This window comes from Serinus canaria, chromosome 4 (assembly GCF_022539315.1).
Source record: "Serinus canaria isolate serCan28SL12 chromosome 4, serCan2020, whole genome shotgun sequence".
Lineage (NCBI taxonomy): Eukaryota > Metazoa > Chordata > Aves > Passeriformes > Fringillidae > Serinus > Serinus canaria.
This window is the reverse complement of record NC_066317.1, coordinates 62,919,530-62,939,044: the sequence shown is the minus strand read 5'-3', so window position 1 is coordinate 62,939,044 and position 19,515 is coordinate 62,919,530. Positions and strand designations below refer to the sequence as shown.

Genomic DNA, 19,515 nt, shown 5'->3' with positions numbered 1-19,515 from the left:
AATACATAAGCATTTTTAATAGAGATTATTTAAATTTCTCTATTCTCCTTTAAGCTTTTAGAATTTAAGGAAAACTCACTGCATTCAGGCAAACTTTTTGTGTGTTCTCTGATTTCTGAACTGAAAAAGAGTCAGAATACAACTGCTTAACAATGTTATCTATTAAAGGCATTTTTCTGAGGCATAGACCAACTTGGGTATCATTACACTGGATCTACAGACAATCTATAACACAGAATATATGACAGAAAATATCCAGGTATTTATCACTGCATGGGAAAGTTTGTGCACAGGGACAATTATTTTTCTACTCTCACACAATTAAACACTCAGATTTATAGCAGATAGCAGTAATAAATTCATGCTTGCAAGTAGATCATACCATAAGCAACTTACTAAATATCTTTGTTAATTTCTCCCCTTCTCAAATAGAAAATATTATCTAAAGAAAAGGTATATTTACCATGAGAAGATAACAATAAATCAATACAAACAATCTGAAAATATTATTAAATCTCAGAGAAGTAATGTGGTCAAGAGAATGTTCTTTGTTTCATATGCTAGTATTATCCCTAGAGACTATAAATCATCTGGGTATTCCCTTTCCTAAATTTCTGGATATAGGAATATTGGACTTTCACTCCAATCCATTTGGAACAAATCTACTTACAGGGTCTTTTCCTCTGAACTCTTGGTTTACAAGGATATAGAGTCTATATGTTTTACCATCTTAGTTCATAGTTATAATTTAGAAAGGGCAAAATGGTCTCATAAATCTGCTAGGCTATTTAAGACAGACATATCAGTGTTCTATTTCAGGCTTGAGAACATAAAACATAGAACATAAATATACTTTGCAGATATTAGGAATATCTGTAGCAAATAATGGATCACAGTGACAACATCTTCAAGCTTAAATTGACTAAGCTTGTTCAGAGCCATAAATAACATGAGTTGCATTTCTATGGCCAGGCTGCCCTCAGGACCCCTAATAGAGGGCAGCACTGTGCTCTGCTGGATGCAACTGAACTTGTCACAACTGGGGATCTCCAGTTGTCTGAGACAGATTCTAAAGAAACAAAGGAAAGGACTTACCCAAATATTTTAAGTAAGGATTAATGCTCCAATCATAGGAACTCTGAAGCAGTACTATCCCAATTCAAAAAAGCACTCAAGCAGTAAAGTAGGCAGAGGTCAGACAGGATGAAACCCCTATATGAAATACATCATACTATGATGTGTTTAAGTGCTTAGCTAAATCAGGACACTTTTCCTGGTTTTTGACTCAATGTTGCCAATATAAGTATATACTATGATGGAGGAACAACAACCTACTGAAAGGGTGGCAAAAGAGCAGTTTGAAAGAGACAGGTAATCATTATACCCTGAATTACTAAATTTTGCAAAGTGAAGATTACCTAAAAGACTAAACTTATTTTTCAGCATCTCTTTTTGAAAGTGATTTTAAGATATGCACATCAACAGCATTTAAAATACAATTTTTTTAAAAATTAATTTTGTAAAAGCTTAAGAAGTGAGAGAAAGTTCACTCTGAGGTTTGCTGTCATCAGGATGTCTAATGGCAGTTAGGTCTCTTGGCTGGTCAGACAGCTGCCAGGACAGCTCTCATCACCTTCAGCACTGGGATGATGATTTGGATTTAAAAGGATTATGACTGTCATAGGGCATCAAGGCAACATAACACAAGGTGAACTTGCAGGTAGCTAGAATCCATTATATCATGGATTTTTAAAAGTTTAGGCAAGCCTTGAAACCTTGCCATGTGTCCAGTGTGTCATTAACGTAATGCACTCTTGGTGTTGTTGTCATAGCAGGTGTTGATCTGTCTTTAAGGCTTTTTCTTGGTAGAAAATTACAGAGGACTCACTGCAAGATAATTTTGATAATACCTTATGATCATCATCCCAGCAAAACAGGAAGAAGAGCACTAAGCATATACAAGTGAGCATCAAAATCTCTATCACCTTAGTTTTAGCTGGGGTAACTATGTTAGATGACCAGAAAATATCTTGGCTGTACAAGGCAGAGATGAGCAAGCTGGTTTAGTGGAAGATGTCCCTGCCCATAGCAAGGGGATGGACTAGATAATCTTTAAAGGCCTCATCCAACACAAACCATTCTGTGGTTCTGTGGAAATTAATTGCAGCTTCTGAGAGTTTTAGCGGAATAGCCACTTCAAGACAGTTCTGCCAAAGGGAATACACAATAATTCAAAAACACTCTCCAGCAAGCAGTGTCTCCAGCAAACAGCTGAGCCCAGAGCAGGGAGGCACAGAGTGCAGAAGCTGAGTTACTCCTGAAATGAGCTGTCTCTGCAAGCTCACCAGAGCAGCACAAGACCCCAGCCCAGCCTGATGGGAGCCTTGCCTCTCACTGGGGTTGGTTTGGGTAGTGTGTTGCACATGAGTGAATTTTTAGCTTGGAAGTTAACCCCTCCACTCAGCCCTTTACTACCATGTACAGACACAGTTTGGGCTAACTGACACACACCTCTATCTGCTCTGCTGACCAGGGTAAAGATTCCATATGAATGATGTTTAGCATAAACATGGATCCAACAGGGTTCCAAGAGAAATGCATCTCTAAGGCACCAGAAACAGGCTGAGTCACAACACAGAATACCAAACCAAATTCTGAAAAGAAAGCTTTTATACATAAGAGATCTTAATTTAATCAGGAACTCATAGAGTTCACCTCTTTGCAGAAACTGCCCACCCATGTGTATTTCCTGCCAAATGCTATAAAAAGCCTGTGAAAGTTTTTTTAAAAGGTTGGATTTCAGACTGAAGGGTTTAGTCTGAAGGGCAGCTAAGGAATGGGGAGTCATGTTTCAGTGAAGAAGCCATGAAGTTTGGAAAAAATAAGTGAATAAACTGATACAAAACTTGGCTGGACTCTGGAGTGTGGCTCAGATTTCTATCCAATAATGTATTCTTCTCTATTTATGATTTAATATTTATCAGACTAAGGATTTTTAGATACAGAAAACCTGCTAAAAGATACCACCTGACATGCATTCAGAAGCAGATATGCTACTAGATACTAACACTAACCTAATTTTTTGTCCTTCGAGAGGGAGCTTCAGAAACTAATCCATTCTTTATAGATCTTGTAAAGAAAAAAACCTTTTTTTGTAAAGGTTTTTCCAATTGTACAAAATATGTTAGGAAAGATTTACAAATACTAACAACATGCAATTCCTTCAAACAGAACAAAACTTTTGCTATGCCCATTGGTGTATCAGTTGCACAGATTTTAAAGGATTAAGACCCAGAGAAAACCAGACGACCCAGACGAGATAAAGGATTTGTTGTTTATTTTGTTCTTCTCATAACTGATTCTAATACCAGTCAGTAGAATCAACTACAATAAAGTAAATTGATTAATTTTTGGCCCTAAAGATTTTATTTATCAATAGCAGACTATGAAAGATTAATAAATATCTGGAATGAGAAAGCATTTGTGAAGCCTGTAACTTTATATCTTCTTCTTTGGTGCCAAAGAAATTAAGGACAACATTCAAAAATCCAAGATGAGTTCAGTAGGAACTGACCCAACAGGAGGAATTCAATTTGTCAGAACAAATACAGATGTCCACATTTAAGCTGGCCACCCCATACCTACTTTGTTCTCAATGGTGAGAGCTGAGAACTCTACACTTTTATTGTGCAACTGATCTTATTACACAGGGCATATCAGCAGTCTGCCAAATGAATCTCTCCAAGTATGTGACAGATGTCCAAGGTTAGATGAGATTAAACACGCCCTTTGTGTTCCTGTGATTCATAACTCATCTAACAGATTCAATAGAAAGTTTCTTCCAAGCATTAGCTTTACTGAAGCTTGAGAGTAGAGTGAGCAGAATCATTATGTAATGATTTTGTAGACACACCATGACAATTCTGTCTGATAAAAATATTTGCCTGTAATATTTCATTAAATTTAAAGTTACCGTGTAGCAACTGCAAGAGGTTGATGGCTGCCAAGAGCCATGAGATTGCTGAATAGAATGGTATCCTGGAGCAGTGCCCAGAGCTGAGACAAAATTTGACTCATCTTCATGCATACATTCCCAATAAATCATCAAACTAAAATAAGGATTTAACTCCATCATGAGGTTCTAGCAATATCATTTCAGAGCTAAGAATTTATTACAGTATCAAGAGAAGCTTCTAAGAAACTCTAAAAGAAAGGTGATCTTTCCATAGATATGTTCAATGGAATGTTTGTGGTCTGGAGTTTTGTTCTCCCAGAATGCACGTCTCAAGCACTGATTCAGTTGTTGGTAGCAGAATAAATATTATGTGAGCTCCATTTTGTTTCTTTGAACAAATTCAGAGCATATTAACAAATATTTGCCAGCCCTGGATGTGTTCAAGGCCACTTTGAATAGGGCTTGGAGAAACCTGGGATAGAGGAAGGTGTCCCTGCCAGTGGAAGGGGAACTGGAACCTGGTGGTCTTTAAGGTCCCTTCCAAACCAAAGTATTCTAGCATTCTAAGATTCTGTGAACTACAGAAGTGTGTAGGAAATACCATGTTTGGGAAGACTATGCCTGCAAAAATTTAGAAACTGTAGGATGAGATTTTAGCTCAATCAATCATAGGTATTTTTGCTTTCATTTTCAGCTAACAATCTTCCAACTAAAATGGAGATGAAAAGATAAAAGAGAGGGGGAGACAAAGAAAACAAGCAAATTGCATAATATTTACATGAACTTCATTCTGTTCAAACAGTTTTATGCTACAGCATTTTACTCAATCTTTTTCTGACCTGTCTGTAGAAACCACAAGTTTCTTGACATCTGTCCTGGCACTTATTGAATGCTCATGCACTTTTGAGTACAATGGAGGTTTTTAGGCATCACCATGATATAAATAACAATAAGAAATATCTTCAACAGCTAAGTGACTAAAATTCGATTTTTTTGATAGTTAATATTTTAATTGGCATACGGAAGAGATCAGTAAATAATTATGTAGATATGGAGATTAAAAAATCTACCTTTTTTTAAATGATTGGGGTAGCACTTTTCCCAAATCATTCCAGAATATGGAAGCACTAAACCCTCTTAGTTCAAAAGAAATCCCATAAGCTCTAGTCTCTGTTTCTCAACTATATGTATTTTGATTCCAATACTTCTACTGGATATCTAAGTAAATGTCAAAAATGCTTGTACTTCTCTTGAGAAAAGCTGTTCTGTTTTTTCAGATGGATAACCTCCCTAAGTGCTGCTCTGGATTTTTTAAAAGAATTGGTTAAAAATAATAGAAGGAGAAAGCTATCAGCAACCACTGTTCCCAATGTATCATTGTACCAGCTTTAGCCACAAGGCTCATATTGGCCTGTTGGATTCCTGTGAAGAGAAGGCTCAGAAAGACAGAAGGGAATTCATAGTGTTAAAATAGTATGAACAATAGATATTGTAACAAAATAGTGTCTTTTGTTATCATTATGCAATAATACAATAGCTTAGGTTACTCTTACTATTTTGTCTAATTACTATTAAAATATGCAGCATTTAATCTTACCACTGAGAGGCCAGTGTAGCAAAGATATCAGTGATTTCAGGGTCTTGGAACAGTTTCAGAAGTTCTGGTTCAGATGATAAGTCAGCAAGGATCCTTAATTCAATATGGGAAAAGTCTAGAAAACAGTGTTAAAATGCATCCATTGCTCTAAAATAAAAACATACTGGAATTTTAACCGGATTATCACAAATTCAAGTGTAATCCTGGAGCATTCAATCACTTCTTCATTCTCCAAAAGGCAGATGCCTGTAAGAAGCTCATCCTGAAGATGCTATATTCCAGCTATGGATCACAAATTGTCTCAATCCTTCATTATCTTCATGTGTCATTTAATCTTATTAAGTGTTTCTACTCACAAGGCTAAAACATCATCCACTTCCAAAGCATAATAAGGAACACACATCATATAACAATATTAATTGTTACTAAGGGATTTGACAGCCTTGTAAAATATGTCATCCAAAGGAGAGGGGAAAAAGACACGACAGAACTGTGACTATTAATATGTATGAGAATAATCATTCACTCTCTCTTACCTGCTGCTAAAAATGTACATCCTTTTTTTGAAACAAATAGTGTTCTTGGGGAAATAGTTATTATGTCCTCTTCTTTTCCTAGAGAGGAGATATGCATTTAAATCCCAAACACCAGTTCAAAAATACCGTGCTGCAAACCATAGAAGGTTTTATACCAAATACACAGCTAACACCACAGAAATGGCAGTGTAAGCAAACTAGCAGAGCACCAACTGCCAGCATCACAATTATTTCACTATATCAGTCATGTACAACTTTACCTCCACCATCCTTGCAGTACTGCTCACTTCCTTTTCAAATCCAAACCCTTTCCTTAACACAAGCTATCAAATATATATGACTAACATTATTCACAGATCACTTAATAAAGGATGCACTCATAAAGAAGGGTCTACAAAAATAGGTAAAAATATGTATTTTTGTATCTTTGAACATGCTGCAGCAATGTGTTAATAACCAAATTCTGAGTTACAGATGGTAGGAGAATATAATATTGAGAACATACAGCTGTCATAGGCATCCAAATTGTAATAATAGAAATCCCCAATAATACCATGAAACACTAACACAAGGTACTAGAAACTGAATGCATCCAGGGAATATCACTTGACATAGAGTAGGGAGGGGTGGTGGTTTGAAATGAAACAGAATCTGATCAACATAAAAGTGAAGAAAATGAAAAAAATGTGTCTTGACATAGGAAAAACTTAGAAATACATTTCTGAGAAGCATATAAGATGATTAACAAAGTCTCCAGAAAGTTTCATGTTCTACAGTTATGCCCAGCACCTCAGGTTTATGCTGCCCCTGCTGACACAGTTTTTAATAGCAACTTTAAACAAATACTTAGAAAAATGACTCATGTAGACAAAATAAAACTGCTGTCAAAATTTTACATTATCTTCCCTAGCCTCCTGTTTAATGACCTGTATTATTTCCAACACAGGGAGTGGAAAGTTGTGAAAAAACAAAGCTTGCCCTTAGCAGAGAAACATTGAGCAGCACTGCCCAGCTGTGGCTGCAGGCATTCCAGGAGGAGAATGTGTGTTCCAAAATCTCTCTCATATTTGAGTCTGCTGCTGTGGGTTTCTCTTTTTATCACTTGGCTCATGCTTTTCTAGACTTCACTTTGATTCTCTCTGAACCATCTGCCTTAAATCATTTGCCTGAACACATCTGCTATCAAAAACAACACATCTGACTAACTACTGATGTTTAGTTGTGAGTATGATTAAAATGGCCCAGCTTAAACATTGACTCAGGCAAAGCCTTAAGAGTTAAACACACAAAATCATCCCTAGGATATTTAAGGTATTTAAGATGCATAATTTCATTTGGAAAAAGTGAGGGAAACAAAAAAAAAATCTAAAAGCTTGTAACTATTTAAATCGGTGCTGAAACACCAAATATTTTTACAGGAACAACCAAAAAAAGTAATTGGTTTAAATGCTAATGTATAACAAAGCATTGATCATCTGATATTTAATACTGGACCTATCAGCTTGCTTCAAAATATATACCACACAGTAAAATAATTAAATAAAACTGCCTTTTCATCTTAATAAAAACACAGTTTACCTTTTATGTACTGTTTCTTCGTAATTGTAACTGGATGTTTAGAGATACCTTGAATGTTCTACAAACAGGAAGAATAAAAATGCTTAGTAAGTGCAAATTTATTAAAATATGTTTAGGAACAGTTTATTATCAGCTTTAGTCATACTAGTGCCAACAAGTTTTTCCCATATAATAAGAAAGATTAACCAACTTTGTTTCCAAAGGAATCTTCACACTCTGCATCTGTATACATGTTTGAATATTTACTCTTCCATGAAAATTGGAAGGGTCTAAGAACAATTACTCACTTGTGGCCATTTCAAAGCCTAATCTCTGGATGCACCATAAAAGATAATTAGTAATCCAATAAAAAAGAATTTTCTTCTTGTTTTAACCTGTGTCTTTTAGTTATATTGTATTACCTCTGAGAAAAGAACACATGCGAATCTTGCCTGCAGGCTAAAGGAGCTGAATATTCTTCAGCCTCTTGGACTTTTTCTAGTATCTATTCCTACTTTTTTGAAATGCATAATAAAATAAATAAGGAACCATTTATTGTCTAGAACACATCAGTCCAAGTTAAAAACTAGAGCTAATTTTATCAACTAACATGCAGGTCTAGGATCAGCAGCAGATTTTTTTTCCAAGATCTGGGTTCATACACCTCCAGTAAAGCATCAAAGATGCACATGACAACTCCTTTCTGTTATTTTGTGTCATTATGTCTCTATGTAGAAAAGCAACACATGACAAGAGAATGTGTATCAAGCTCTGATTTTGCCATTACATGTAATTAATTTGCAAGTGGTTCAGGAATTAGAGGAACATACTAATATTATGCAACACTGAAAGTTCAGAGAGTGGGAACAGCGCTATATAATTTCCAAATCAAAATGATCATTTTCTATGTAATTTTCAACTCAAAATTGTTATTTTAAACTTAAGAGGGATGTAATCAGACAGCAAAAGCTGTTGAAATCTAAAGCAGAAGCAAAAGAACAAAACCCCCAAACCACAACAGTACCATCCCTAGCATTAATACCACCCTTAAAGATGTACAATTAAATGTATTCAAGTTGAACACCTGCCACAGCATCCTCCAGATAGGAAAATACCACACAAAATACAGAATATTTTCACAGCATGGGTAAAAACTAGCAACACTGCTCTCAGTCCATCAACACCCAGAAGAAACACTTGCCAACTGGAATATTTTATTCTTTAGCTTCTAGAAACAGTTAAAAACACAATTGTGGCAATGCTTATGATAATGCATATTTTAAAGTCATTTTTTGAAGCAAGTGTTTATTTAATCTGTACACAAAACTAACACTCCCATTGGCAGCTATTGATTTCCACTAATGACAAGCTGGGGAGAAATAGTGCTCATTCATATGAATAATATGTAGTCCAAGTGGCCACGGAATCTAGTAGATCCTCAGAAACTCAGAAAATTTAGTCCTTTATTATATACCTGGACATGAATGAATGTGGGAGCCTAATTTTACCCACATTAAAATATATTTTAACTCTGATTTATAGAACCATTCTAACACAGGATGGAGAGGGGCTTTTCATGTCACAATGGTAGTGTGACATGTACTTAGTCAGGTAATTTCCAGCACAGGTTAAAATTGTTAATAGCTACTCTCACTGATACTTTTCCTTGTCTCATTAGCTTCAAAATCCTGAACAATGTGAATTTTTAAAAAAAGTATTTCCAAATCTATCAACAACGTAAAAATCAATCACTACATTGCTATCTTGTTTACACTGGGGGCATATGAACAAAGCCTACCTTAAACTCAATTTTAAAAGTGTTATTAATAATTCTGGAAAATACCAGTAAGAAATTACAAGTGCAAAATGTCTTCTCACTTGTAAATTAGTTAACACCTCATAATTTGACTAGATATTCAGAAAAGAGGTAACTTAAGAAACATGAAAGTTGTAATGTTCATCTTTAAGCTATTGGAATAGCTTAGCACATCCCTCTCATCTAGTTTTAGATTAATTAATTTTAGGCAAGTTGCTGGTTTAAACAAGCTGTGTAGAATCCCTCTACAGCCAGGGATTCTACCTCTACTGGCTGTACAGGGTAGAATCTACAGCCAGGACAGGAATCTCCAAGTGGAGATCCTGTCTCCAAGACAGCAATCTCCAGTGGATAGTTCAACCTATCCGTATAAGACACATACTGACAAGTTGTCCTAAGGTTCCCCTGGAGGTGAGGTATTCTAATATTGAAATCAAATTTTATTAAATTAATTTACTCCAGATATTTAAAGAAATAAAGAAATAAGGAGATTATCTCACAAGAGTCTTCCAAATATCAAGGTTTCCCATGCTTGAGTCAGGTGACCATTTTACCATATCAAAAGTGGAAAATTAATGTGGCTTGGGCACATGATCACCACCACTTTGGGTTACATAATACAGCCTGTAGTTTTGTTTTTATGTGTACATTTCTAGTCTTTCTGCAAAAACTTCACAGATGATCCAATCTGAGATGCGAAAGTTATCCCTTATTGTTAGAAAAAGTATCCACATCTTGTTAGAACTTACAGAGAAACAAATTTGCCCTTTCTGAAAAATCATGTTTCAACAGTCAAAAAGGAATGCTTGAAAAGGTGTGGTGGAAAAGCTGGTTGTGGAAGTTAACTATTATAATACCTCTTTTCATTGTTTCTGAGTGAGGGTAAAAAGAAAAAAAAATTAAGCTATTCTAGCAGATAATTAACAAGAAAATCCTAGCATTATTTTTCAAAAAATTAAAAACATATAAAAACAACACTGTTATCCAAAATTAGCTTCCAACTGATAGAAAGATAGATGAAGCCAAAATCCCAGATTCAATATGTCTGAAAGGCTGTGATGATCAGGGGAGATTTCTGAAGAAAGCAGCTGTCACTCTTATCTTCCACAAGGATAAGAAGGAAGATGCAGAAAACTACAGGCCAATGAGCTTCTCCTCAGTTCCCAGGAAGCTGATGGCACAAATAAACCCAGAAAACATCTGCAAACAGATTAAAGTCAAGTAGATGATCCGGGGTAGTCACCATGGATTTAGAATGGGGAAATCATGTTTAACCAGTGACACCTTGTGCAATGCAGTAAGCAGCTCTGTGGATGCAGGGAGAGCAGCAGATGTTGTTTACCTTGACTCCAGCAAGGCTTTCAAAACACTCACTCATAAAAGCCTCAGAGAAGCTGCTGAAGTACAAGTTAGATAAGTGGACAGTGAGGTGGATTGAAACCCAGCTGAACTGTAGGGCCAAAGGGCTTTGCTGAGTGGCACAAAGACCAGCTCGAGGTCAGCCACTGCTGGAGCAGCCCAGGGGCAAATAAGGCCCAGCAGCCCCATCTATGACCTGGACAACAGGACTGATGCAACCTCAGCAAGATGGCAGGCAATCCAAAACCCTGAGCAGTGCTTGACATGGCAGATGAGTGATTCAGAGGGACCTCAGGTGTCTGGAGACACAGGCTGTCAGGGCCCCACAGGGTTCACAGTCTGGAAAGCAGCTCTGCAGAACATAACCTGTGGATCATGGTAAAGAACAAGCTGAACATGAGCCAGCAATGAGCTTTGTACTCAGGAAGGCCAACAGCATCCTGGGCTGCATCAGGAAGAGCATCACCAGCAGGCCAAGAGACTGATCCTTGTTCTCTGCTCGGGATGCCTGAGAGCATCCTGAGATGGGAACATGTAGAGAAGATGAAGCCAGGTTCTTCTAAATGATGCCCAAGAACAGGACAAGAGGTGACAATCAGAAATCATTACAGGAAATTCCATTTGAATGTAAGAAAAATGTTTCTGCTGTGTCACTGGTCAAACACTGGAACAGGCTGCCCAGAGAAGTTCCGAAACCTCTACCCTTGGAGATATTCAAATCCTCAATAGACATCTCCAGCAGTTCTGGCAAGGAGGCTCAGAACTAATGGATTTTGGGTGTCTCTCTTAAAGCCTCACAAACACAGCTTCAAGCCTCAATAAATGATGCTCTAATCCATAAGGAAAGTCATTATATGCAAGGAGAGCAGAATTATCAATGAAACAATACCTAATCAAAATCAAACAAGCCATTTCCCAGTTTTATGAGTTTCTTCTCAGTCAGTTCAAGGCTGTTGAGCTTTTTATTTCTGGTATCAAAATTCTGCATCTTTATTTGCCACTGATATTTTCATTCCATCCTAGATTAAAACCAGTATATTATTTCAGTTCTTTCCAAGGACTACAGTATACAGTCATATATTGGATAAATTACCTTTGAAGTCAGTGAAGTTAGATTTCACCTAATCACAGAGACTGGTGGTGCATTTTAATTATTTATTTCTCTACATCAAGTAGGGTTGTTGTTTGTATTTCCTATTCTCTGATCCCCCTTTCAGATTTTTATATGGATTCAGCTAACCCCTCCATCTCTCCTCCTCCCCATTTACATTATTAATAGCATAAATTGCTATTTTGAACAAGTAACCTCAGTCAACCCCAGTGACTCTCAGAATACACATCCATGTCTGTATACAAAGGCATCAATAGTTATAAGCACTTTTTTTTTACTGGAAAATGGCTAATTAAACTATAACTACCCAGATCTCCATTTCTAAACCTGTATAGAATATGTCATTCTGAAGCCCTACAAACACCAGGGAGGGGAACAAAGCAATGTAACAGGTAGTTATTGAAATAAATGGGAATGCACAGATGTGGCTGCTGACTATTCTGTGGGCATTGGATTCTGACTAATTCCCTCACTGTTCTATGAGCTTACTTAAAGAACAGAGACAAAACTTACTACTAAGATAAGAATATCCATTCATAAATGTATACAGGATGGATGTGTCACAAGGGAAATTAAATAATAGCCAAGGAGTTAGACCAAACAGAAGGAAGGAGTTAGACAGGTAAAGTTATCACGTACATATCCTTTGATGTGGTGACCAATCCACCTGCTGTTAGAGGCACAGTGCCAAACATCAGAGCAAAATAAAGGAATTAATTATTGCTTTACAGTGGCTACCAGTGCCAACAAATAGCAAAAGCTAGTTGCATTTCTTGTAAATAATCAAATTTACTGGGCCTGTGATCTTGTAAGATTTAATAGCTCTAATAGATGTTGCTTCGAGAAACCAATTATTTCCTCATACTTGAGAAATACACAGATTTTCTTTCCCATTTGAAAAAAGTTCAGAACAGCAAAATTCTAGTTTCTCTCATGAAATGCAGCACTCCAGCAAAAACTGAAGCATTGCAAGTCAAAAGTTCCTGCGATTTCTATTAGCAACTTCTTCTCCAGAAAGTTTATTAGAATAATTAGGCCACAACTATTCTCTTTGAACACCAACTCCGCTCTACACAATGAAACACAAAGTAAGCTTTTAAATCCACAGCATCTGTTTGATGACTAGCATTGTAATACTTTTAGAGCAGAAGTAAGACTTTGGTCTGTAAGACCAGACTTCATTACAATGCTAATAGATAGGTGGATGAAAACTCCTTTGAGCTTTACACTACAAATTTCTAACTGCCTTTTTTTTTTAATTTCTAATTGCCCTTTTTTAAAAAAATTCTTGTTATTCTTTACTGTTCCCTCTGGTTTATTTGCTTCTTCAAAATTTTCTCACTCTTTTTCCTTGTCTTTCATCGTTCTACATGGGACCACACCTCATGATAAATTGTGCTCTCACATTTAACCAGTTTGAGAAGAAATTTAAGCACAGGTTCAGTGAACTGCTTCCTTAACCACCAACACTTCACTTGCTCCATTGTTAAAGGCCAGAGGTATTGGAGAACTAGGAAGGAAAACTGTACCCTGCCTAGAAGAGCATCTTTGCAACGCAGAATGAAAAGACTGAGTCCTGAGGTCACTCACAACATCAAACTCACTCAATTTATCTGGCACCTCTCAAGCTGGAGGCAACTCACTCATGAAAAATTACACTGCAAAAATAATTTTAAAAAACCTTTTGAAAAATTGCCACATTTAATTATTGCCCACACTAGCATTAATTTATAGTTCTAAAGGAATAAACAGCTATTTTCTGTGACTTCTATATGAAAAAGAATTTCAAGACAGTCTGAAGATCTAATTTTTAAAATATGGCATGGATCTCAATAAACACAGAAAATAGGAAAATGAACAAAGTCACCATAGCAATGCCAGCCTGGTATGGATAGGTACATGCATTCCTTAGCAAATCCTGACTTGTCTGCAATCGCCATCTAGTGGCTTGTGGAAAATTAAGCACATCTATTTTCCTTGTCAAAGGAAATCATACAGACCTCTGGAGACAGGTTCCTTCATTTTTGGTACTAGTTTGCACTTTTCAGCAGAGAAAAATCAATCGAAGGTAAGGCACTACCCTCTTGCCTTACCAGCAGCAAAGAATTATCAAGGTTTTTAGACATCAGACAAGTGGGAAACTTAGAAGTTATTCATACCATTCCCACAAGCTTAATCAGCTTTGAAAGATGTGAACACAAGGAAGGAAAAAAGGGCAAGCAAAATTCGTGACTTCTTACTTCAGAGAGTAGGCTCTAAGAATAGTGTGTTTGATTTCCTACAACTAATTATCTTTCTGCCATATTCCTTGAAATTCAGACCTGGCAATGATCTCAGGTAATAAAGATTTAGCAGCATATGAAAAAGGTTTTGATGAGTTATTTTTAAAATGAAAAAAAAATTACTCACTGATTTAAAATCTGTGTTCTGTAAAAAATTTTCACCTTTGCACAGCAAGCAAGGAGGTTTGTATATACACAGCTTTTTGTATCTTTCAAGAGAAAGAGACTGCTTTTGTTTCCCATATATAAACTAACTATATTTTATTACTTATTTAATTTCATTTTCCTGAAAGAAAAATATACATAGAATACCAGCTCTATTACACTAATATTCATTAATATGGGAAGCTCAAACTCTGGGATGAACCCTAAGGAGATACAACTTGGTTTTGGTGAAAAAAAACAATGCTAAGGCATAGAGACAACTCCTTGAGTGGCAGCTGGAGATAGTAAATATTGTATAGTTTTAGATGAGCTGCATATTACAGCTTTAAAGCAAAGAGTGTCAAGGGAATATTGTCCAAAGGTACAAATACCAGGCCTCCAAGCACACAAAAAATTGCAAGATTTCCAGGCTGGAGCATTTACTGTTAAAATAAAAGATGGAACGGTTGTTTCATGAAAAGGATAAAATTTAGCATCTCAAACAAGATTGTTCCACATACTGAGGAATTTGCTGAGCATATGTTAGCAGGGAATTCCTCTTAAAAGGCTGTGAACAGGAGGCTGGTTGAAGGAGTTAAGGAAACCTAAGTAAGTAATGTCTCTTTGCTTCCAGTAAGGAAAGGACAGTTCCTGACTTTACAGAAGTGGTCATTAACTGTAAGTTCCCAAGAGTTGGAGCCAGTGGATGATCATGCTGGGACAGGAGAACTATGGACAGCAAGGCCATGGGGGTGACAGCAAGATGACCCCTGTCCTATTCTGTCCATCTTCAGCAACCCTTATACAAACCACTGGTTTTTTCCCACTGTTGTTTCCAGCTTGGGAGAGCACATCCATATCCAAAACTCTGCACAAAGTTTCCCGAAGAAATAAAGAATTGGCAAATTTTCCACTTTTTGACACAGAAATAAAAATAATAGTCAGCAGAGAAAGATGAATATAATAGGAATGTAGAGCTACTGAGATCATTTTCCTGAATTTCTTTGGAATGCCAATGACAAAGCTTTGGAAAATCATTACTGTGTGAAAACTGGTCCATTCAAGACAAGAAGTCTCTTTCAATCTATCTAAATTTTGATCTTTCCCTATCAACCATTTATTTATCATTCTTCATTTCTGCTCTTGTCAGACATCTCAGATATTTTAATTTTTTCTTAGATACGAATTGGAAGATGATTGTACAGTAGAAAAACACTACATAGCAAAATAAACTATTTAAATACTTTTGCTATGTTAAAACATAATGAAAGCTACACTGAGATTGAGTTAAGACTGTATTTTGTCTTTGCAAACAGCAATTCAGCCATCAGAGAAATATAGTAACACTTCCCCCTTTTGAGAGCTTGTAAGACAAGACATAATTTGTGTGTCTGAGATTTTTATTTTAAATGTCCTGTCAGAACATAAGTCTCCAAGCTCTGAGTAGTTTCTACAGTGTATATCTAAAACTCCCTCTAATGGAGTGCTTCATATGAAAACCAAAAAAAACACATCAGGCAGAATTTCTAAAATCTTAATCAATTCACAAGAAGTTCCAACAGAAAACTAAGTAACAAATAGACACAAAGATGTTTAATATAAAGATCACATAAGTATTTGTGCACACTGCTGAAGATTCAGTCTGAGCAACTGTCTTATGGATGGGGACAGTAAAAATTACCTCATCAGGACATGGGCTCCATGAAACTCCTGAGAGCTTACAGAGGCCCAGTGACTGTGACCAATGGGGACATCAGGGGATGCTGCACATGCCAGCCTCAGGCACAAGAAAAGTGCCCAGACAGGAGTTGAAGTGTGAATGAATAAACAGCAGCAGAACGACTATGACAGACTATCAGTGAATGACACTAATTGTTTCTTGCAAGCTAAACTCCATGCTAATATTGCTCTTTAACTATTCTCAGATTACATGGAATCAGACTTAATAAAATTCCAAGAAACACCCCAAAGTGCGTAGATTAACTCATGTAACAGAATACTTCCAGTAATAGATATTACTATAATTACTTTCCTTTAAAACACTTTGAATTTGTAAGGTAGTGAAAGCTACATTAATCAAAACAAGCTTCTTAGCAAGGATGATTCTAATTCTGATTCTTGTTAGCTCTCTGCTCCAATCACCTTCATATTATAGAGGAAAATAACCTGGCAGTAACTGTAGTTTTATACCAAGACGAATTTCTACAATATGATCACAGCTTTGGCTTTCACCTGGAGCGTTCCCAAAAGATCAGTGGCAAAGGTCATTTAAAGGATAAAATGAATCAGCATATAATCAACAACCTTAGTAATGCCCACTCAATAGCAGTAAATTCTGACAATTTTATTTATACATACTGGATTGAAATATATTATCTTCTAATTTAAAAGAAACAAGTGGAAGTATGCAGTGCTGTCATCTCTCAAGCATAGGAAGATTTTAGAGGAACATTTTCTTCCCCGTTTCTACAAATCTAAGCTTATGTGAGAATTTATTTTGCCAGAAACTAAAGGACAGTGAAGGAAGATTTCAGCCTCCATAGTAGAATATTTCATAATGTGCTAAAAATACTCAGGCTGATTTTTTTCCAAGTTGTATAGAATCTTTCCTTTTTGAGCAGCCAATTTTAATTGCTGTTTATTTCTGTGCTTATGTTTAGCTTGTAGAAGAAATAATGACAGACTACCTTATCCTGCATAAACAAAATGCAAGTATCTTTTATGCTATTACGTCAAGGAAGCAGATTTATACCAGCTGCACATTACCTTTCTTTAAATAACACACAGAACAATTATACATGCAAAGATGATCCCAAACACACGAGAAGAGGACAGGACTGAACTGCTTGTTTTAAATAATGACAGCCCAGATGATGCTACAAGCTTTAGTGAGCCAAATTGTGCTATAAAAGGTTGTCCATGTACTGGATACACCCACTCACCATGAGATAAATGAATCTATACAAATCAGGAGCCTTGGAACAGAGAATGCCAAAGATGTGCATATATCATAGAAAAGGACACTGTAGTCCAGATGCTGAGAGAACAAAGAGCAAATCTTGTTTCTGCATTTGGGTAATAAACCAACACAATGATGTTCTGGAGCATCAGATAAGAGTGTTACAATGTGACCAACACTGACTTCCCACACTATAGTTGCCACATTAATACCTAAGAACTTTTTATTGCAATGTTAAGGCAGTGTAAAATTTCATCCTGAAAATGTAATTAGACCAAAGTCTCGTCAACATGGCCATTCACTCATTTTTCAGAGCAATTTTCCTGTCATAGAACTTCAGCTGTGATGACTGGGGAAGAGGAAATAGAGAATTTCTGTCTCCAATACTGCATATATAGTTTCTTAAAGCTTTTATTAAGATCACTTAAAAAAAACCACTAACCAACAACAAAAGAGACTATAAAAACATCATAACTCCACTCATAAAATGAGATACTATTTTAGTGCTATTAGTGCAGTAATAACCACCATATGACTGACTCAAGGGTATTGGAATAAACCTACTGAAAATAAATATGGCACAAAAATATGTTCTGAATGCAAAAGATGCTCAGAGAACACCAATAAACCACAACAATCAACAAGCACACTCTGGCTTTCTCTAACAGCACATGAGCTCATCTGAGTGACAGGGGTTTGTACCGACTAGAAAATTCAACATCAAATTGCTTTAATTTAAAGGCCCAAGAAAGCACAGACATTCTCACATCTGTTAAGAAAACCCACCCTTGTTATAAGCAAAGCCCATATTAGGGAATACTTACTAAAAACTGATTTTGTTAGCCTAGATGACATTATAGAAGCTTTAGACAAGATGCTTTATATGAACCTGTAACGTGTCTGACATGTCTCTATTCCCAGTGCTTTCCAATAAACATACTTTAAAAAAAAATAGAAAATACACTCCAAGATCAATGAAAAGGTAAGGCCCATACCATTTGTTCATTTTAAGTAAATAATCTTCTCCATGGGACAGCGTATGAAAACAAGTTCCCAAAAATCTCATTCCTATCAGTGCAGTTTCAAAAGCAGCCAAGGCCTTGGCTCATTTCTGGGGAGGGAGTTAAAAAAAAACAACAGCAAAATGAAAGCATATCCCTGCTCCCAGACTTGGAGTCTGATTCCTCACATTGCACCAGCCTCTGCCAAACCTTCTAAAAGCTGTGAATGAAAGGGGCAGGGATAAAACAAGACTGTACAGAATCTCATCACTACTGAAACACCTTGCAGAACATCCTGTTTCTGCTGGAATCCAATTGTGACCACAGACTTCAAACTTCCAGAAAGAATATTTATAGTAGCACACATCAGCCTGCAGCCTTAACAAGGCCTTAGACAAAATGCCTGAAATTTGGAGCTGTCACAACGGCTTTGGTAGTACAACTCTGTCAGACCACCCTGCTGGGAGTGCACATGTGGGGATGGCAAGATGGAAGACCTATTGGGATTCTGCTACAAAAGGGAGACAAACAAGCACCATCCCATCCACACTGTCTAGAATCCCAAAACTATGCCAAAACCACATTTCCATTTTATCTCAGAGAAAATTAGGAAAATTTTTCACTCCAAGAAAAGTGCCCAGAGGGGAAATAACATGGATACAGTATGGCTAATCAGAAATACTGGTTTGATAAGCTAATTGAAAGAACAGACTCATTTTGGATGGCAATTGCTCAGAGGGGCCTCTACTTCAAGGGAGTTTCTCCCCTCAGAATGAAAACCAGATGTTAAATTCATTATTCATATTCCAAATACTACTTGCAACACTCATTTTCTAATAAACAAGCATGCAATTCTCTATTCTCTATTTTCTGGTGCATTCACCACCAGAAAATCTTATATCTGTTGATGAGATTGAGATATATGCAATATTTAGGGTTCTTTATAATCCTTCCTTGAGCATGTTAACATTCAATATGCCCTAATTAGTTTCCCTTTCAAATTACGTTCCTGATTTCCAAATTATAGGCTAACATGTTTCTTTGATTGATAGGTTATATTATTTTATTTCTTTGCATTTCTGGACAAGCTGTAAAAGCATTTTTCCTGAGGAAAAACAGGAATGCTTTTTTTTCCCCACTTGTTCCAAGAAGGTGAATTTTTTTTATTTATCTTCAGCATAACTTTTTGTTACTAAAA

The 19,515-nt window shown here is 36.4% G+C and overlaps 1 protein-coding gene across 1 annotated transcript in view; it reads right to left on the bottom strand.

Moving 5' to 3' along the window:
* Nucleotides 1–19,515, bottom strand: part of POLN (DNA polymerase nu) — an 89,399-nt gene that overhangs the window by 46,594 nt on the left and 23,290 nt on the right. The window contains exons 15-17 of the mRNA XM_050974105.1: nt 7,667–7,724; nt 6,089–6,166; nt 5,553–5,667 (exon numbers count right to left, since the gene is read on the bottom strand). Coding sequence (XP_050830062.1) covers nt 5,553–5,667; nt 6,089–6,166; nt 7,667–7,724 — 251 coding nt within the window. The remainder of the gene's footprint in view (nt 1–5,552; nt 5,668–6,088; nt 6,167–7,666; nt 7,725–19,515) is intronic.